We start from the raw sequence: 22669 nt of genomic DNA on the forward strand, positions 1-22669 counted from the left end.
TAAGGTTAAAGAATCAAACTGAACCTTTAGCAGCTGTAACACTCACCTAGCCCCATCCTACTGCCAATTTTGTAGACGAAAGGTTGGCTGGTGGTATCGTTTTTGTTTGAACCGAAGTCACATAAGAATTTCTCATCTCCATAATTGGAGGCACAAAAGAGGCAAATGGCCATTCATAGAAATTGAAAAAATAACAAACTTGGAGCATAGGATCATCGATCGACATACGTGGTAGCTGTAATTCTGAGAGTCATCATGGAATAGCATCGGCAGGGACAGTTTTTGCCCAGCTGAACAAAGCCCTGTGGCATGTGCCGCAATTTCATGTCTGCATCAACATCCAATTATATGAAGCAATTGTCAAATCATTAATGTCATATTGAAGCGAAACATAGGCTATGAAAACCTTTGACGCTGAAGTACTAAAAATCTTTGACCATGGGTATCTAGTGAAAATATTTAATATCCGCCTTACTGATAAGGATTCAAATAAAAAGAAAAGAAATGATGCTTTCAGAAATAAGATGTAGCTGACATCATAATGACGCCTCGGGTAACATGATTCGGGCATAATTTTCGTCGACTCAAAGAATACCTGATGCAGAAATCACTAGCTTGTGCACCACTGGCCTCTTGAAAAAATGTCCAACGCAAAACCCGGTGCGCCACAGTTAAAACAAGTCTCGAGCACATACGTGGCTTTCATCGACATGAACGAAGATGAGAATTGTCTTGGCTACAGATTCTTACCCTCACAACCAAAGATAGATCCACATGGGAAGAAAAAGCTATCAATTCTTAGGCACCAGGGAGAGCTGATGGAGCTTGTCCTGCTACACGTGCAAGCAGGTACAGCACCACCCCCTAATCCTACTAAATTTTCCGTAGAGGCACGCTGGCCGTTTTCCTCCGATCGAACTGAAACTTATAGGGTAAGCACTTCGGGTCAATGGTACATGAGAAAGATTTTCAGAGGAGTACGCAACTTCCTAGTCCCAACCTACTTTCCGCACGAAAGTGTCCATATCCACATAATAAGAAAAAGAACGGCAAATACATACTGTCAAGCATATTTTCCTCAAAAACTATTTTACCGCAATAGCCTAAACTGAACAAACTAAGAACTTCAGCCACGAAAGATACTTGAGGTCCCTGTCCCTGACCCAGTCTATAAAGACATAATATGCCTCTTTGAACCAAGTTAATTCATTGACTGATCCCTGAGTTATCCAAAGGAAAGATTATATACCCTGGCAAAGTTATACCCTGGCAAAGTTAGATGGCTACACCCGTTAAATAGATGACGCGGAACTAAGTTCAATAGGTCGCTCAGTATTTAAGATACGGTAATACTATTTAATATTGGTTTTCATAACTAGATGCGTCACGATAAGAATAAACTAAGCCCAGATACTTATACAAGTACGGTGGATTCTTTTGGGCTTCCCGCTTCTCAAAAATCTTATGATTTTCAGGATTTCTTAAACTATTTTAAACATTTCTCTGGTTTTGCAGTTTTCAAAACTTCCCATCTCCTTTTCCAAGAAAAAAATTAAAAACACACCTACGATCTTTACTCTGTCAATTTTAATTGCGCACTAATTTAATTACAAACAGTATAATATATGGCTAATAAAATTTTAAGTCTGGCTGTAAATTAGTTTCAAAGAAAATTAGTGGTATAAGTTAGGGTTAATAATTGAAGACCACACAAAGGGTCTGAAGCCCACTGTGGAAACTTAAGTAGTGATGAAAATGCATGGTGAAAAAAAAAATCAGAATGATAGGTAATTTCTATTATATTTGAATATTCTTACCTATTAAATCAATTACAACAATTGGGTCGTCTCCGTATTTAACGGATTTTTTGCTGCTGTAGGAAGGCTCGTTGAGCAAAAAAGCAGCAACATATGGAGTAAATATGGCAGTGTAAATAACTAATAGTAAAACTATCCAATCCCATACTGCTTTGAAGGGACTGTAGTGCAGTATGGTCCATTTGTGAATTCTCGGGGATTGCAACTTGTATTCTGGAAGTACATCAGCTCCGAGCGATAAGACCTAAAAAAGTCAGATATCGTTATGGAATTTTCCAATGTATTGAGAAAGGGCAAGTTCCAAGAACAGAAACAATGGAACTAAAATAAATAGCATTAATGACTAAAGAATATACCTTTTTTTAAACAACAACTATTTGTTCATTTTGCTGGGAGATGAATGAACATGGAAAAAAAAACCTGCGTAGAAAAATATTGGCTGTCAACTTGCAAAGTGCGATATGACCAGCCAAGACAAAAAGAAAACATAGTATTTAAGGTTCTTTTCATTTGTACTTTAATACTAAATAGCAATATTTCCAGTTCTCTGTGCTAAAACAGAGAAAAAATACAAGCAGCCCTTCAAGCCATTCCAACCCCCCCCCCCCAAATCCTCCCAGTCTTATATATATATATATACATTATATATACATATCTTATATACAGTCATATATATATATATATATATATATATATATATATATATATATATATATATATATATATATATATATATATATATATATATATCTCTATCCATCTAACTTCTTGTTTCTTTATCTTGCTTTGTTTCAACTGAAATTGTCACTTCATATATGGAGCTATAAGGTCCCCTTTTTCACTTTTATTCATTGCAAAACTATTGAGGTATACGCAGATTTTATGCCATCAATTTTTTCTAATATTGAATTTGGGAACTTTATTCACTTCTTTACCTGTTTGTCCGTTGCCTCATTTCACAGCTCGTTTTACCCCATTTAAAGTCCATGTTAATACCCAATTTTGTCCCTTGTAAAAATGGATATCTTTAAAGGCTTTTCTTCTCTTTTCTTAAATATATATAATATAAAAATGTTATAAATGGAGCACAAGAAAAGATAAAAAAAAAAAAAAAATATCCAAAGAAAACTCAACAAAAGAAAAACAAGATTAAGAACATTACTACGACAAAAAAAATTATTACAAATTTAAATTATTGCGACGTATAACGAAGATTGACTTGGTCCAAATGTCTTTGCAAATCGAGCACATTGCTCCTTTATCATCATAAAGGAGCAATATGTTTTGCAGCAGGTTAATACCAAAGGGCAACAAGAAAAACAAAGTCTAAGCTGCTTTCTGAAAATACTAACTACTCATTAAAAACTCAAAGGAAAAGTTTAAAAATATAAAGTTTGCGAAAAATACACACAATCCCTAATACTGCTTTTCTACAACACCAAATTGACACATCTATAGTATAAGGATGAGATTTTTTACCTAAGTAAATAAAGAAAGTAAGGTTTTATGGATCACCATACATCGCGTCAGATTTTTGAAAGCTGTTTTTGAAAGAAATCATCAATGGCTGCTCTAGTTTGTATTCAGTGAGATTCAATTATGCCATCTATTTTATTCATTGGTACTGAAACTGAAAAGCTACTATCCCAGCTTTAGATGACTTCGAGTTCCGAAACTACAAAGCTGCTACCCCGAGTTTAGATCCAAAGCAGTCCCAGCCCATTTGCCAAAAACAACTTTAATGAGAACCCACCTTAAAACAAGATAGTAGAAAAAAATCTAAGAAGTAGATCTGTCAAGATCGATGGGGTTATGCTGTTGTTGTCTCTACTTTTCAAATAAAAAATAAACCTCACGTCGTTCCCGCTGTCGAGCTTCCAGTTTCTCATGAGCACAAAACAAGAGTTTTTATCAGGATGTTGATAGTGATTACCCTATTGTCCTTATTCTGGTATAGAAACTGTCAAACATTCCCTAGCTAAATATAATTTCTGAGGTAAAGTTTGGACGAAGAATCTAGGTCATAATGAAAAAGGAATAAAAAATTCGAGTTATCGCGAGCACAAAATTAAAAAAAAACTTCAATCAAAACTACAGACAGAAAATAAATGTATCTATTGAGTTCAGTGTAAAGCGACTACGAAATAATACATTGAGAGCAATTGAAGCAAATGTAGACATCTATAGAGAAAAAAGTAACGTTGAAAATAACAACAAAAAGAAATGGAGACAAAGCCGAATATTATTCAAATTCTCAGGTGATTAGCTTCAGAAAAAAGTCTAAAATTAACTTAAACAGTAAAAATAATTTACGAAATACAAGCCAGAAAATGCAGTAAAAACACATTAAAATTTCAGAAAGAAAAATATCCAAAGAGAGTGTTGTTTTCTTTTCTCTGAATAAACACATCATCACCAATCACCTTATTCAGCTGTCCAGAAAGCATCCTCTTCCTCTCATAGCCTACAGCATTCAAAATGAGAGACTTTCTAATCAATGCTGAGAATGTCAAAGAGAGACTCCAAAAAGATCGTTTGTTAAATCTTGCAGGTCTTTGAAAGCCTTTCAATGCTTCCAACCCAGCATAAAAAAATCGGTCATGTCCAACTTTTAGAGACAGAGTCTTTAAGCCATTATTCACTACATCCAACATTCAGATTGTCTATAACAGCTTTCAGCACTACGGAGTGAATAAATATTCTTTTCAGAGAGAAAATTGATGGAACAAAATACCACTGCTAAATATTTTTCTCTGCTACCACTAAGGTAGCAAGGGAATATGCTTGTTCGAGAAAAGAGTTCTTAAAAGAAGAAGTGTTGTTCCAGCAAGAATAGAAGCAAGGGAGTAAGTCGAGGGATGTATTAGTTTGATTTTCTCTAGTTACTTATTAGTTATTTCTGAGCGGATAACCAATACCCTCTCTTCCATTAAGTCTTTCTCAAAATATACATTAACATTGTAATAAAGAAAGAAAATTTTTTATCCATTGCCCTTTACAAATGCCTGTTTTAAAAAATTCGAACATGGCAAGATTCATAGAAGGACTGTCTGGTTACAAACATTCGTCTAATTCAGCAAAGACGATAAATTATCTGAAAGTGGTATTACAAAAAAGAACGGAAATACTGTCATGTTCGTATTCCCTTTTACCGTATCATTAAATCTTCTTATCTGTGTGTATTTTTCTTAAAATGAGAACGTTCTGTATGAAATAATAAACACCTATTTTAAAAATTCTTTTACATATACTGTTTTTATATTACAAAAAAAAAATTATGTTACAAAAATTACAAAAGCATTCCTAATCATCAACCTTCTATCAAGATTTAAGAATTTCAATTCAAGATGAATTTTACAGGAATTAAATTATTAAAACATTTTGATAATCTTAGTAACGATAAAGAAAATTTCAGAGAGCAGTGCAACTTAAAAAGAAAAAAAAAAATTTTGCTTTCAACATATTACTAATTATCTGTAGGAGATACTGTGATACTTGGTTACAATCTAAAATCTTTTTCAAGGAATAGCAGCATGTTCAAAATATATTTGAACAGTTTCTAACAGACTAAAATGTGTTTTGGTGGTCCATACTGAAAATGCTAATCAAAACATAAGCCAATAAAGCTCTGTAATTCTCATTGTATGAATATACAATAAATAAAGAGATTATAATAACTAGCCATTAGAACCCTTCAAATTAGAAATAACAAATTAATTTAGAAAACAATAAAAAATCAATTTGTTTCGTTTTTTTTGTTGGATACATGTTTAAATGCAATTTTCATATCCTGCGTTAGCTATGGTATTTCGCAGTCAAGCATCAGTTTTAAATATGGCTATTTCGATTTACGAACTTGATCAGTTGTCAGCCATTATAGAATGCACCAAAACCAATGTTTATTGATTTTAATCAGTTCATTTAGAGTCAAGACGAACTGCAGAATTAAATAACTAAGGCCAAGAAAATAATAGTTATCAAAATCAAAATCTTTCATAGAAAGTATACATATTCAAGAATATTATAACGCATGAAATATAACACTAAAAGAACTACATATTCACTTTGGCATTAACAAAGAGACTAGTGAGAACTGCTGAACGCCGGCTCTTCTAAGAATATTCAGGATTAGAGATTGTTTATTATTGTTTAAAGCGCGAGAAAAGACCTTTCGTGAAGGATTCCCAATCAGGCTCAATGAAATCTTTACGGGCTTGCATTAGATAGAAATTATTTAAACTAACTTGAATACGACACAAATCCCTATTAGAAATATTCAAAACTTTCACTAAAACGTCATAATGGAAAACGTCAGAGTTGTATCTAAGATTTTTTTTTCGGGGTAGTTTTACAAAGAATTTTTTTCTGGGGAGGGGGGGGGGTCTTATAAAAAGGATACGGCATTGGAAATCACTGAAGAAAAAAAATTGAAAGATCATTTCCAGTTGAAGCATAAAATGGACGGTCTGTAGTTTCTATCTATTTCAGACCAGCAGCCGAAATAAGATATTTTTGTTTTTAAATCCACGAAATGATTCAGTTTTTGCTAGTATCATTGGGATATTGATATGATTCAAAATTATTCTGGATCTTGCCATGACTTGGGTTTTCCCAGCCCTCACTAAAAGTTGTGAGCAAAAATTATATGCAGGCCGACTAATGAATAGTATTCGAAATTAAAAAAAAAAATATATATATATCTAGTGTCACTCTTAATAGTAAATTAAATAGAAAACTTTTTTCAGACGGAAGCAAAGATCAACATTAAAACTAATGACGAACAGAAAGTTTTCCTTATATGAGGGGAGCTTCCTCCTCTCCAATCCCATACTCTTTATGCTACAGTTTAATGGCGCTTAAAATGTTGTTTATTCTGAATTAATAGCACTTGTGTTTCAGTAGAAACTCATAAAGAAGAAGGAGAAAAAATTTTGCATAAAGAAGGGATTGAGGAGGGGGCAACCCCCTTATCCACCGAATGATTTCTATTCGTTTTAGGTTATGATTTCGCTCTTTCCTTTCATTAAAAAAACTTGTTATTCTATTTAGTTTATGCTTGTTTTCAATAGCATACCCACTATTACCCTAAATGTATAGAGGGCTATCACCCCGTCAAAACTTGCTCTTTCAATCAAAATTTATTTTTTTGATATTCTTCCTATTTAAGGGAGATATGAGGTGAAATTCGTTATTATCTGAGTGTTTTCCATATCATAAGAGAAACGAGAAATATTATTTTTGTAGATAGTACCTTCAGACATCTCATACCTGCTCAATTCCATTGCATAATTTTTATCAAGATTGCATTCCTTTTTGGAAGAATTTCAAAATTATGCAATTTTTCGTGTCATAACAAGCATCTTTAAAGTTTGCTTGCTACTAAGTATTTAATCTAAGGCTCTCTTACATGTAAAGGAGAGGTACTAATCCCTCCTTCAACCTCTGTGTTTTTTCCCTCGAGTTTAATATTCATAGAACAAATGATTCTGATGATAATCATCCCTGACCAAAGTAGGTAGGGGGAATCTGAAATATCAAAAATTACTTATAAGGGTGATCATTACCACGACTTTCAAACTGAACCCTCAGTAGAAATCTTTTTTTATAGGGATGTTCTTCTTGATGTCAATAGGGAGGGAAAAGCCCCAGCAAACATAGGAAAACTGCCAATGAGAAAAAAGCTAGTGGTAGGTTCTGCCTCCCTCCCCCGAGAAACTTCCTGGCGTCACTCACGATGTCTATCCCCCTGCCTCTCCACCTTTGTGCCAGTTGTCATATGAATGTAATTTCTTATGTTACGTAGAAAAATGTTTTCTGTAATAAGAAGGGCACTATGACCCCCCAACACCAAATTACAGAAGTATTCCGAAAATCAATGGGTATTAGAGATTAATATCCACCCCTTTTCCTAAATTTCAAACTATATTTATCTATAGGCTAACGGAGGCTTTGGAAATTTGGGCAAAAAACCGCACTTGCGGTTTCAAGCACACTCCCACCATCTATGTAAAAATCCACCAACATATATCAATGATGACTGATGCGCAATAATACAACCCTGTAGCCTATATAATATTGTGAAGCTTCAAATAAATAAACTTAGTAAATGAAGCTTTAAAATAAATGCGTATATTAACCGCATATTTTCTATGGATTATGTGCATCTGTAGTAATAAATGTGCCATTGTATGGCATTTGTATCTTTGAAACTGGAGAGCTCAATACATAAATTTCCGATAATTTTAAATCGACTAGCTATCTTAGAATTCTCACTCGATGGCTTTTTAACACCTTTGGTCCAAAATTGTGATTTTGCGCAAGAAAATCGCAGAAAACACCATTTAATCATATTTCTGTATTCCCAAAATGCCCCCTCAGAACCTCTTATATATTTATCTGAGCTCTCTTTTGATCTTGGGAAAACATGGGTTCAAAAATGTTCTTCTTGAGGGCATATCCTCCAAACTAAACATTGACTAAGCAAACCTTCTCTAAAATAATTGATACGCCATTATATACCAGTGTACACTATTTTATCAAACATCAAGTGAATCAGCTTAGTTAAATGAACCTTTAAACTGAATGTCTATATCAACCATTTTTTTGTATGGACTACGTGACTCTCTAGGAACAAATGTCACAAAGTGGAATTATTAACTCTGAAGCTGGTCAGCTCCAAATATAGCTCTTAGATAATTTTAAATGTCCACTTGGCCGTCTTTGGGACAAAATTGTAGTTTTTTTAGACCAGACGGCAGATAATCGCACTTTGCTGTTGCACAATCGTTTTGGCTACTTAAAAAGGCATTACTACTTAAAGGAGATATGAACTTGATACCACCGCACTAGGATTCGCTGATAGGCTGAATTTGAAATGCATTTTTGAGTGTGTTTTCCTCGTTTTTTCCAAAAATACACAGAATTTCTTAAACTAGTAGCTTTTTATAAGCAACTTTAAACTTGATGAATTTTATGTAACCGAAAACGACATAAAACCCAATTCTTTAATGTATTAAATGAAAAAAAGTTTTTTTTTTACTGAAAGTAAGGAGTGACATTAAAACTTAAGACGAATGGAAAGTATTCCATATATGAAAGAGGCTGCCCCCTCCTCAGCGCCCCGCTCTTTACGCTAAAGTGTTTTATTACTTTAAAAAGTAGAGTTGTGACAAAAAGTCAAACATTAGTGTAAAGAGCGGGGCGTTGAGGAGGAGACAACCACTTTCATACATGGAATAATTTCTGTTAGTTTTAAGTTTTAATGTAGCTCCTTATTTTCACTTAAAAAAAATTTGCTTTTCTTATTTAATTCCCGAACATTTTTTAACTAATGCAGGTTCAAATTTGGCTCACCGTACATAAAAAATTAAAAAATAAAATAAAAAAATATCCTCCTTATGGCCAAAATTCCACATTTTTGCAGATCGAAGCTTGAAACCGATACAATAGGGTTCTCTGATACGCTGAATCTGATAGAATGATTTTCATTAACTGTTCCAAAAATCAGGCATATTTTCTTAGGCTCGTAGCCTTTAATGTATGACACTAAACCTAATAAAACGTATATATTTAGAATCAGCATAATATACCGATTTTTTTTATATATCTATTGGTTTAATTTTTTTTTGAATTTCTTAGAGCTTTTTAGTTTTTTAGAGTTTCGGTTACTATTGAGCCGCGTCGCTCCTCAAAGCTCCTTGCACTTTTAAAAAAACTTCCTATTCTAGTTAAATAGCCCCTGTGTTTCAGTTGCCGTTCGTAAAAGATTGGGACAAACAGTCAAACATCAGCTTAAAGACCAAGGTATTGAGGAGGGGACAACTTTTCATGTACAGAATAATTTCTGTTCGTTTTGAGTTTTAGTGTACCTCCTTATTGTCAATTAAAACATGTTTTTTATTTAATTTCTGATTGTTTTTGAAATAATGCCGGTAAATCTGGCTCACCCTCCATGAAATATCCCCCTCATGGGAAAATCCTCCCGGTAAATTTCATCCCACATAAAGTGCAAATTCTCACCAGAAAGTTCCATCGTCACTGAAATACCCCCCCCCTCTGTAAAATTCCTTGCGGACGATTCAGCCTAAAGAATTCTCCTTAGCATACTTACATTTGAAAAATTCATTAATTTCTAATTGATGTCTCGGTCCCTCAGGATATACCCTCTTCCATGGCATTTCTTCCTGGAAGTGAAAACACGCCGAAAATAACCCCCGGATAATTCCCTCGGTACAATTACACATGTAAAATTGAGTTTGAAAAGATAATGCAAAACAATTAACAAGAATTTAGTATAGGAATTCTGTCAAATCTCCCCAGTGTAAAATGTCCCTTGGAAACTCCGCCCCCCGAGAATTTCCCTCTCCAAGGAAAATTCTCCCTATTGAAACCAGCCCCAAGCTCAAAATACCCCTCCCGAAAAATGTCTGTATACTTCCCAATAATACATACAATGCGTAAACAATGGTTCATAACTTACAGGCCTCTCCCTACTGGCTGTGGGCGGTCATTTTACCCTTAAAGACAGATATTGGATCTTTCAACTATACTGAATAAAATGGCCATCTCAAAATTTTGATCAGCTAACTTTGGAGAAAAAGGGGCGTAGGAGGCGGGCCAGTTGCCTTCCAATGTTTTTGGTCACTTAAAAAGGGCACTAGAACTTTTAATTTCTGTTTGAATGAACCCTCTCCCAATCTTCTAGGACCACTATTTCACTACGACCACCCCTGAAAAAAAAATACGCATCCGTGATCTTTCTTATGGCAAAAATAGTAAAATGCTACATTTCTGTATATACGAGCTCGAAACTTCTACAGTTGGGTTCTCTGGCATGCTGAATATGATGGTGTGATTTTCATTAAGATTCCTTGAATTTTAGAGAGGTGTGTTCCTTTATTTTAAAAATCAGCCAAATTTTCTCATGCTCTTAACCTTTGGTGATTAAAGCTATACTTGATGACTTTTATATATTAGGAATCACCATAATAAGCTGATTCTTTTGATGTATCTATTGGTATTAAAACTCGGTTTATTACAGTTTCGATTACTACTGAGCCGAGTCAATCCTTACTTACAGCTCGTTGTTCTTTATAGTTTCAATTACTATTACCTTGTCACTCATTAATTAAAATTCACTACCATTAGCCGTTTCATCGTTTAGTATCAAACTTGGTATATTTGCAAAGAAAATAAAACAAGTAAAACAAAGAAATTTAAATATTATATAACGGTGTTTTAGTGAAGAGAATTTAATACTTGAAAGTATTTTTTCTAAATATTTAGAAGACTAAAAATAGAAAATAAGGAACTCAAGTCATTAAACCAATAAAGTATCAAAATAAGCTTTGAATTGCTGTATTTTACGGAGAAGTACGCTGCCGCAAACTCTATTTTTCTTGTTCTTTTTCGCTGATCACACCATAGAAATGGTTTGATTCAGACTAAAAAAGGCTGGTAAATCATGAACAATTACACAGAAGTCGCAGGAAGCTCAAAATTCTTGGAAAAGATACTAGCCACCTTCATTCTTACCCTAACTTTTTGGAAAAAAGAAACATTAATTGTTGCAACAGACGAGATTTGATTATCCTAAGACAAATTATTCAAAGTATTTTATTAGTTGTATACAGTATTTTGTATTTTAATTTGTATCAGAGTATGCCATTGGGCTGCGCGAAATTCGAATTAACGGCTGCTGCAGAAAAAAAAAATCAACATCTGAAAAAAAATTCACAAAAAATAGATATTACTAAGATGCACATGATGTCATTTGTTTAAACCGCCTTATATATAAAGTTACCATGACAATTAAATAAAAAAAATTAATAGACACTGCAGATCTTTTTAGATTCATCCTAATGACACCAATCCGTTTTTCACCGTGTATTACTAAGACCTTTGCCCTCTAAAACCTAGACAATGATGTAAAAATTTATATATTCCAACATGTAATGGCTCCATAGAGACTTTTCAGTCGGTCAAATCACTTCCTCCGTGAAATTTGGACCCCTGTGAGGTAAGATTCTGGATAATCTCCATTAATAAAAATAGCGATCCTCTGCAACAGCTCAAGTTCTTCCAGCCTCTTATGCAACGGAATAACAGATGTATTAAATCTTGTGTTGAGACGCTTTTTTAGTATTATAAAAAGGCCATAGTTGAAAATATTCCAAGACAAAAAAATCAATACTGAAGATAGTGAGGAAGCCTTTCAATTTAAAACGCCCATAACATATTTGCAAGGCAATATATGTATATTCTTTTCTTGAATCTGGAATACTAGCATTAGAATTTCACTACCGTAAAGTAGTTATATCCAAATAATAGCCAGATGACTTAACTTGTGATGCTAAATATGTTAAAGCAATATCAATTTACGATTGGAGATTTTGGATACAAAGTCTTTTAACATAGCTACTAATTGAAAAAAAACGAGCATTATTCAACTGAAAGTAGGAAAGAGAATTAAAACTTAATACGAACAAAGATAATTCCGTATATGAGGGGGGGGGGGCCCACCTGTCACCCCTTGATCGTTATGCTCCTTGATCCCTTATGTTTCAGCAGCCGTTCTTAGAGAAATGGGGCAAAAAGTCAAACTTTCTGTCACACCATGGGCAACCCGGTCCATATGCAGAATAATTTTGTTCGTTTGAAGTTTTAATGTCGCTTCTTACTCTCATTTGAAGAAAACCTTGGTTTTTTAATTTAATTCCAGATCTTTTTCAAACCATCCCCGGGTCTAACCAAGATATGATATGAAGTAAGCACCAAAAACCCCTAATTCTTTGTGTTAAATTGTATATATCAATAATTGTAAATTGATTGGTTGCGTCCCACTTTTTCAGTTTTTGCTTAAGAATTAAAATGTTCAATCGCAATTAAAATTTTAGAAAATATGTGATTATTTCGCCAAATTTTAGATGAACAGTAGTCTTTTAAAATAAGTCCTTAATACGGATATTTTTACCAGAGAATTTAGGGTGGACGGAGAGGGGTATTGTTTTTAATGTCGATGGAATTTTCGCGCGAATTCTGATCTTCTACACGGCTGAAGCCATCCCAGGCCCTGCGGTATTTCTCTGATGTGAAAATATATTCTGTACGTATGTTTAAATACATTGAAACATTGTGTATAAATAGAAAAGGAGAAATATTACTCAAACAAAGCTCCCGATATACTTGGCAGTCCCCCCCCCCCCCCTAAAAAATTATTCCTGGAGAGGGTCATGATGCCCCGCCTCACTTTTTCCACCTCTGTGCCGGTAAGCAAGAGAATGTAATACTTTATGCTACATAGAAAGAGGCTTCGCAATGGGAGGGGTATTATTACCCCCTTCCCTTGTTCCCAATGATAAAGGCGTAGACCCAAACCATTTCCTGGAATAAAGAAGAATTAGATATCAATTCCTCCCTCCACAAAAAAAATCATTTCACGTTTATCCGAGCGCTCAAAGAGAGTTATGATACTTAAGCATTAAAATGAATTCTTTGAAGCACTGGTCTCCCCCCCCTTATGTAAAATGACTAACTGGCCTTGTTTCATAATAACTGATGTGCACTTATAAATCATAATGCATAATTTTATGAAATAAAGTAAATCAGTTTAGCTAAATAAATCATTAAAACAATCGTCTGAGACATTTTAAAACAGTTCGCAGTCACGAACTGTAAGTAAGAGCAGTAATAATATATGCAATACGAGGCGATATCGGATAAAGTGACCAGAACAGGTTATATTCGGACCAAAAGCTGTATGCACCACAGGGGATACATCGTATAAGTCAATCAGAACACACTATATTACTAAAGATACATTGCATAAGCTAAGCAGCCAAGCAGAACTGGTTATATTTGGACCAAAAGCTGTATGCGCCATTAAAGATACATCGTATGAAGCAATCGGTTAAGATATTCAGGCTGGAATAGCATATACTGGTTCTTGTTTCCAGTATAAAATAATACTTAGTTATATGGTAATTATTCAGTCTCAATATTGCATTCAAAGTTGATCCCAGAATAGCTTAGTATTAAATGGTCTGAAGGCTCTTAACTTTAATATCAATATAAGACCAGATGACAATAATGGTAATATTTTTTTTTTATTTGGATTGAATGAAACAAGTAAAGGATTAAAATTGCTTACCAACTAAAGGCAAGTCTGAGGGAATGGTGACTCCCACGGCACATTATATAAATGTCAGAATATGATTAAAATATATTCATCATTCACAAGTCGATTGATTCGATTGACCTAGCTTCACTTCTTAGCTGTGGTCGGTATAATACACAACTGTCAAGTGAGGAGTGCAGCCAATATAAAATATTGTTTAGTATTGGAGTATGCTTAAAAATTAAACTAATAAATTTTTAGGCACCGAGAAAAGAATTTTAATATAGAAATCCAGAACAATCCTTAGAAATCCCTAGAAATCAAATAGTGAGCTGATTATGGATTTGAACCACCAAGGACCCCAACCCTCAAGGCCTCTGACCACCAAGGATAAAACGTACCTGTTTCGACCTTAGGTGGCTTGGTAGTGCAGTGATTTGTTAGTAGTGCTAGTATTTTCGTGTTTTGTTTTGCAAGCCATTCATACTATGCCTTGAACATTTCGGATAATTTCTTAATAAGACATAACTATTAGCCTCGGGTGCCATTATGCCTTGGCGAGCTATTAGTAGTAGTAGTAGCCTATTATCGTCTTTGTTTTTAGCCATTCATTCTATACATTAAACATTTTCAAATATTTTCTTGATAAAACGTAGCTTTGTTTGCCTCAGGTGACTTTGTTGTTGCGGTGAGTTGTTAGTACTAGCAGTATTATCGTGTTCTTTCAAGCCATTCATACTACACCATATAAATTTAATATATTTTCTTGCTGAAGCGAACCTGTGTCGACCTCAGGTGGCTTTATGTTACAGTTGCAGATATTTTCTTGATAAAACTTACCTATGTCGACCTCAGGTGGCTTGACAGCGCAGTGATTTTTTAATAGCAGCAGTAGTATTATCATGTTTTTTGCACGCCATTCATACTATACATCAAACATTTTCGGACATTTTCTTAATAAAACATAACTGTATCAGCCTCAGGTGCCATTATGCTTTACTCAGGTGCCTTAAACATTTTCATATATTTTCTTTATAAAGCATAGCCATGTTTGCCTTAGGTGACTTAGTGTTGCAGTGAGTTGTTAGTACTAGTAGTATTATTGTGTCAATTTTTTCAAGCCATTTATACTACACCTTAAAAACTTAAACATTCTAAACGTTTAACTAGCTAACGTTTCCCCAAGAAGAGAAAAAATTCCACTTTAATTCGAAGTTTTCTCAAAGAAATGAAGAAAAGTTCTCTTTTGAATTTTCTCAAGGAAGAGAAAAAAAAAGTTAGTGCTCAATTCTGGATTTTTCCAAAGAAGAGAAACAAAAGTTCCACTTCAGTTCCTAATTTTCTCAAAGAAGAGAAAAGAACTCTATTAAACCAAAATGAGCAAAGAACAAAATCAAATAATCTATCAAACGTAAAACTACCACAAGTCACAATTGATAAATAAATGGAATCCCAAAGCGACCGGAGATTACAATAAATAACCGAATAAAACTCAAATCAATCAGAAATTCAAAAGAGTATGGCTCAAAAGTTCAATGACCTCCCAAGGTTAGAGCAAAAATTTGCAGTTTACTGAATATTAAAACAATGTGAAAATACAGTCAAACTCTAAAACTCTAGAAGGTTTGTGTCCTAAGACGAAATCCCAGTTTTTCAAAGAAAATCAAAGAACCCCATTAAACCAAAATGTGCAAAAGCTAAAATCAAATAAATCATCAAGCGTAATACTAGCACAAATTAGCATTGATAAACAAATGTAACTAGAAACATACAGAAGCTCCAATAAATAACCGAGTCAAACTCAAAACAAGCAGAAATTAACAAGATTAGAGTTCAAAAGCTCTATACCAGAAATCCAATCTTCGTTCAGTTTTAAACGTTGACTTATGTTACAATCTCTCGAAAATAATACATAACTTCCTTTGCTTTACACTTTGTATTGGGAGATGTTACACAATAATCAAGCGGTTTCAACATGATAGTATATTTAAGTATCATTTTAACAAAGAATGTTTACACATCGCGGACATTCAATTGAAAACAGAAAAAACTTCGCGACATAGCTTAGAGTGTCAACCTAATTAATATACACGATAAGTCGTCATATGGCTATAAGTAATTAGTAGCATGTTGATCCGTAAACTACTTTTAGCTGTATATCAGTGTTACGAATATCATTGTAGGATATGCAAAAATCCTTCAATTATGATCTTATTAATAGAATTTTTCTGAGAAAGTAAATTTACGTCAATTTCAAACATTTCCGAAAGGGCCTAGAAAATGGTGTTGAATGGAAACATGAATTGAATCATAATATCTGAACAATACTAAGCAATGTTTTAAAAGAAAGAAAAAATGTCTTGAACGTTTTGACAAAAAATTTAATGTCTAAAAAAGTATTATGTGACAGTAAAAGAATAAAAAGAAACGCTTTGAAAGAAAGAAAAAAACGCGTTGATCGTTACGGCGAAATATGAAATGTCAAAGAAGTATTATGCGACAGTGATGTGCGCGCTGTCGTTACACAATATGTGCGCCGTCATTAAGCAATGTGTGCTGACCTTACATAAAAAGTACGCCATCATTAAGTTAAAAGAAAGAAAAAATACCTTGAACGTTTCGAGGAAAAATGAAATATCTAAAAAGTATTATGCGACAGTGATGTGCGCACTGTCATTACCTAAGATGTGCGCCAACCTTATATAAGACTCATCCGTTTGTAGTCCATCTTTGAAAGCAAAAAGTTGGAGGATGGGGTATTGAGGCCCTTGGAGGTTGGGGTCATTGTTCGTTGTGGTTCTTGGTGGTTGGGGTCCTTGATGGCTGGGATCCATGGTGGTTCAAGTCCGTAACCACCTAACTACTTGATTCCTAAGCATATCTAAGGATTGTTATGGATTTCTATATTAAAATTCTTTTCTCGGTGCCTACGACTTTATTAGTTTCAACTTAAAGCGTACTCCAATACTAAACAATATTTTATATTGGCTGCATTCCTCAATTGGTACTTGTGAATTATACAGACCACGGCTAAGATGTTAAGCTAGGTCAATCGAATCAATCCCCTTTCGAATGATGAATATATTCTAATCGTGTTCTGACATTTATATAATGTGCCGGTGGAAGTCACCATTCCCTCAGACTTATTTTTAGTTTGTAAGAAATTTTTACCCTTTACCTATTTCATTCAATCCAAATAAAAAAAAAAAATTCTTATTAGTGCCATCTGGTTTTATTTGGTTATTTATGTCCTGAGCTAAGAGCCTTCAGACCATTTAATGCTAAGCTATACTGGGTTCATCTTTGAATGCAATATTCAGACTGAATAATTTCCATATAGCTAAGTATTATTTTATACTGGAAATAAGAGCCAGTATATGCTTTTCCAGCCTGAATATTTTAACCTATAGGTCACCGCTACAGCCTACAAATACAAGTTTAAAATTTGGAGCAATAGCCGGATCGTTTTCTGATTGCTTTATACGATGTTTCTTTTATGGTGCACACAGTTTTTGGTCCGAATATAACCAGTTCTGCTTGGCTGCTTGGTTTATGCAATGTATCTATAGTAATATAACGTGTTCTGATTGGCTTATACGATGTATCCCCTGTGGTGCATACAGATTTTGGTCCGAATATAACCTGTTCTGGTCGCTTTATACGATTTCACCTCGTTTTGAATACATCATTACTGCTAGTAAGAGCGACTTGGTTCAATAATAACCGAAACTCTAAAAAACAGTATTTTAATATCAATAGATACATCAAAGAATCAGCTTATTATGATTATTCCAAATTCATAAGATTCATCAAGTTTACCTATCAAAAGCTAAAAGCCTGAGAAAATTTGCCTGATTTTTGAAATAGGGAGGGAACAACCGTAAAATTAAAGGAATGAAAATCACATCATCAGATTCAGTATATCAGAAAACCCTGCTACAGAAGTTCCAAGCTCCTATCTGCAAAAATGAAACCCGAAACCCCCTCAAACGCCCATTTTTTCCCAAAAATTATTTGATCAAAATTTTGATATTGCCATTTTATTCAGTATAGTTGAAAGATCAAATAATTATATCTTTAGGTGCAAGATGACCCCCCCCCCTCCACAGCCCGTGGGAGGAGGCAAGTAAGTTATTAAATCCCCCCATTGTTTACGTGTAGTATTTGTTATTGGGGAGTATACAGATATATTTCTTTTTTTGGGGGGTGGGAGGGTTGTGCTTGGGAAGGATTTATATGGGGAGAATCTTCCTTGGGGAGGAAATTTTTGGGGGATAGATATTCCGGGAGAGAAGTTTCGCTGGGGGGATTTGACAGATTACTATACGAAATTCTCTTTAATTGTCTTACATTCTTTTTGCAAAATTTTTCAGGTGGAAATGTTCCGGGGAAAATATCCAAAGGCTTTCTTTCACGTGTTTTGATTCCGGGAATTAATTTCCACGGGAGGGGGCATTTCTGAAGTGATCGAGAAACCGATTAGAGATTAAAGTTTTATTCGAATGTAAGACTGCTAAGGAGAACTTTTCAGACTGAATCGTCCGCAAGCACTTTTACAGAAATGGGGATTCTCAGCGAGGATGGAACTGTCTGGAGGGAATTTGGCGGAGGGAGTGCACGTTATGTTATATGAAATTTCCAAGGAGGAGTTTTCCATGAGGGGGAGGGTATATTTCACAGAGGGTGAGCCAAATTTACCGGCATTATTTGAAAAACGGAAAGAAAGTATTCCATATATGAAGGGTTGTCCCCTCCCCAATACCTTGCTCTTTACGCTAAGGTTTGGCTGTTTGTCCCTATTTCTTAAGAGCGTCTACAGAAGCACGGGGGCCGTTTAATTAGCATAAAAATCTTTTTTAAAAGTGCTTACAGCTTTAGTGTAAAGACAATAATTTTATGTATAGAATAATTTCCTTTTCATTGGGTAATTTTCGCTGGGTAACACTAAACTTAATGAATCTTATAGTTTGGAACCAGTATAATAAGGTAATTCCTTTGATATATATCTTGATATGAAAATTCTGTTTTGTAGAGTTCTGGTTACTATTGAGCCGAGTCGCTCCTTACTTACAGTCGTTACCACGAAGTGTTTCACACTTTAAAGAAACGAATATATAGACTTGAAATGTTAATTACCTGGTTTTCTGGATTAGAATTAATAATGTAGAGTTAATGATAAATTGGAACAAAACTTGCAGTTTGCTGAAAAAATATAAATGTTTTTCTTTTATAACTTTAATAAATCGAACAATATTAATATTTTTATTACTAAATTTCAGTATATCTATATTAAACTGACAATGCACATTCGTTTGTATTTTTTCGGTAAAGTGCAAATTTTGTTCTGGCCTTGGGAAGGCATAGGGGTTTTGCGCCCAACTTATTTTAATTTCTGCTCGTTTTGAGTTTGACTCGGTTATTTATTGTAATTTCTGTTCGTTTTGGGTTTCATTTATTTATCGATGCTGATTAGTGGTAGTTTCACACTTTGTAGATTATTTGATTTTATTTTTGCTCATTTTTTGTATAATGGAGTTCTTTACTTTCTTTGAAAAACTTATTTTGTGGAAAAAGTTTTTTAAATTAATTTCTGTTCGTTTTATATTGACATAGTCTTTTCAGGGAAAATAAAAATAATACTTTAAATCTAAACGTTTTTAAAGACTTTATTGTTTGGCATACTACTTGTATGCTGGAGAAAAATTTTCAGCAATTTTTAACAACATTCAACCTTTTAAAAACCTGCAAACAAATAGTACTGTTTAATTTAGTTTCATACCTCCTCTAGTTGACCTGAAATGGAAAACTTGATACCATTCGCAAAAAAATCTGTTTACTTTCTTTGATAGCTTGGATACACTTACGCTATTTTGATTTGGTTAAAATTTAAGAGCAGAAATGGGAGGGTTGGCGTGGGAAGGTTGGCTTGGGAGGGTGGTCATGGGAGGGTGGTAGTGGAAGGGGGATTAGTTGCCCTCCAATCACTTTCGACTATTAAAAAGGGCATCAGCCCTTTTTATTTTCAATCGAATGAGCCCTTTTCGAAGTTCCGACGACAACTCCTTCGATACGAAGTGCCCTAGTCTAAACAACAACAACAACAAAAAAATAATACATTAAACCCACTTCGATCTTTACTATAAAAATGTCAAGCCTTCCAATCACTTTCGACTATTAAAAAGGACACTAGGCCTTTTGATTTCCAATCGAATGAGCCCTTTTGGAAACGACAACGCTTTCTATAAACACCTTTTATGCCCCCTGGGCAGTAATTATATCCCATACCTTATGATCTGTTAGGGTGGTTGTTATCCTCTAAGACCGAATTTCCAGAACTTTCAATTACGTTAAATAGCATGGCTATCTCAAAATTTTGATTGGATGTGTTTGGGGAAATGGTGGGCGCGAGAGGGGTGTTAGTCGCCTTCCAATATCTTTCGACTATTAAAAAGGGCACAAGCCACTGCAATTTCCAATTGAATGAACGCTTTTCGAAGTTTCTACGAAAACTTCTTTGATACGAAGTGCCCTGCTCTAAAGGAAATAATTAATAAATAATACATTGTGCCACCATCGCTCTTATATGCCCCCAGGGCATAACTTAAAACCCTTGCCCTGAGGGTTGTGGGGGAGTGTCCTCCTCTTTACTTAGTACCCGTTTCTTGTCTCGTTCTCGAGCGGCCCCGTTCATTACTTAGGCAGCGCGATCGTGCTGCCTATGATTTATACAACAACTTTCTATACATATGCCCCCAGGGCATAACTTACAACCCTTGCACTGAGGGCTCTGAGGGGGTTATCTTCCTAAAAGACCTAATTTCCAGAAAGTTCAACTACGTTGAACAAAATGGATATCTCAAAATTTTGATTGGATGCGTTTTGGAAAATGGTGGGCGTGAGAGGGGTGTTAGTCGCTATCCAATCACTTTCAACTATTAAAAAAGGCACTAGCCCTTTCATTTTCCAATTGAATGAGCCCTTTTGAAGTTTCTCATCCGTTCTCGAAATATTGTAGATACGTCTTTTTGAAAAAACTGGATACACATAGTATCTTTTTTATTAAGTTGAGCATGCCCCTCAAAATTCCTCGGCATTCCGTCCTAACATACATAACCTTTTCAAAAACACTCAGAATCAAACTTTTCCTAACGATAAATCTTAAATTAAAAAAGGGTATAGTCCATTATTTACAGTCCTCACCCTAAGGGACTTTGAGGGCATTGCATACTCGGAAGCATAGTTATTAGACCTTTCGACTATTTTGAACAAATTGATCTTCAAAAGTTTTATCAATTGTGAGGGTAGGGGCATCTAAAAAGGGCAAAGAGGGGCTTGTAGCCCTTCGATCACTTTTCAACATGCCCCTCAACATACCCTGCAAGTTTCAACTTAAGACCGTCGTTCCTTCGATATTGCTGATACGCCCTTTGGACAACCAGAATGCACATAGTAGGTTTTAATTGTGTTCGGCATTTCTCTCCAAAACTGTGGAATGTTATGCCGTCTCCATAGGCATAGTAATTTGATCTTTAGACTGTTTTGAAGAAGATTTTTTTTTCAAAATTTTAATCGAATACATTTTGGGGGGACAAGGTGAAGGAGTGGCGGCTGGTCACCCTCCAATCACTTTTAAGTCTTAAAAAGGGCGCTAAAACTTTTAGTTTGTAATCAAAGAGCCCCTTCCTAAGTCTATACTACCAACCCTTCCATATGAAGTGCCCCTGGAAAAAAAAGTACATTGAACCCTTATAGCTCTTTACTGTAGGTAACGGTATAGCATTGCCTCTGACTTAAACAGATGAGTAAAACTTTCAATTCCCTTTCTAATGAACATCCAAAATTATCCGGTGGTATATAAAGGGGGAAAACTATCCGGGATTGGGAATTTTCGGCGGGGAGGTATTTTCCCAGAGAAAAAAGGGGGATGGGGGATTTACCAGGGGGAAATTTCTGAAGAAAAATTTTCTGAGGAGAGAGCCTAGCACCCTCCGGAATTAAATCTATTAAATGTGAAAGAGCATCGGTGCGGTTGCTGAAGGACCAGTTTTAGGGAAAATCTTTCAAATCTAGCTTCCTCCGCGTAGTAAAAAAATGTACAACTGCACCTCTGATACATGCCATTGAATAAACAAATAATGAATGAAATGATAAAAGCAGGAAGCCTTGATCGGAAAAATAATGTTGCTTAACCTTGCACCCTTAATGTAAGAGCAAACACTGTGTGAAAAGCATCAACGCACTAAAGCAATTTTGGGTTAATCTTAGAAAATATTTAATTTATTCTCATGTTACAAATTTAATTTCTGCAATGATTTTTATGAAGGGGGAGGGGTGGTTATTGCCAAAATAAGGGGAGAAAGGGATTCACTCAAGAATTACCAATTATTTAAATACCTGCGCAGCAGAGTCAATGACATGAGGCAGTTTGCTATGGTGTCCTGATGGCTTGTTGCGGTTGAAGTCATTATCATCATCTTTCGTAGGGTGCTCCTCCGTAGGAGGTTGACCATCTGCCTCGTCAGTACTACTCCACATAGAGCTAAAACATTCAAGACAGTTGGCTCCCAAAATAAAATATTTGTAATGAATCGTCAAAAACTTGATATCCCAAATTGTCGTCGTTTAATGGTAGGCTATTAACCTATATTTTCAAAAAGTATCCTTATGCAATTTCAAAGCTAAAAGCATTTAAAATGCTTAGTAACTCAAAACAAAAACAACATGAATAGTGAATTCG

At 34.7% G+C, this 22669-nt stretch overlaps 1 protein-coding gene across 5 annotated transcripts in view; it reads right to left on the reverse strand.

Moving 5' to 3' along the window:
- LOC148956492 (voltage-gated inwardly rectifying potassium channel KCNH6-like) overlaps positions 1–22669 on the reverse strand; it is a 235620-nt gene that overhangs the window by 151631 nt on the left and 61320 nt on the right. For 3 of the 5 annotated variants that reach the window (XM_089095635.1, XM_089095625.1, XM_089095618.1), the window contains one exon: positions 1818–2061. In XM_089095635.1, the coding sequence (XP_088951761.1) occupies positions 1818–2061 (244 nt within the window). Of the gene's footprint in view, positions 1–1817; positions 2062–4240; positions 4323–22326; positions 22472–22669 lie in introns of those variants that run through there. The other 2 variants (XM_089095643.1, XM_089095650.1) reach the window with 2 other exon arrangements.

The sequence above is a fragment of the Artemia sp. Qi Xiang Cuo genome, chromosome 1 (genome assembly GCF_049724085.1).
Source record: "Artemia sp. Qi Xiang Cuo chromosome 1, ASM4972408v1, whole genome shotgun sequence".
NCBI lineage: Eukaryota > Metazoa > Arthropoda > Branchiopoda > Anostraca > Artemiidae > Artemia > Artemia sp. Qi Xiang Cuo.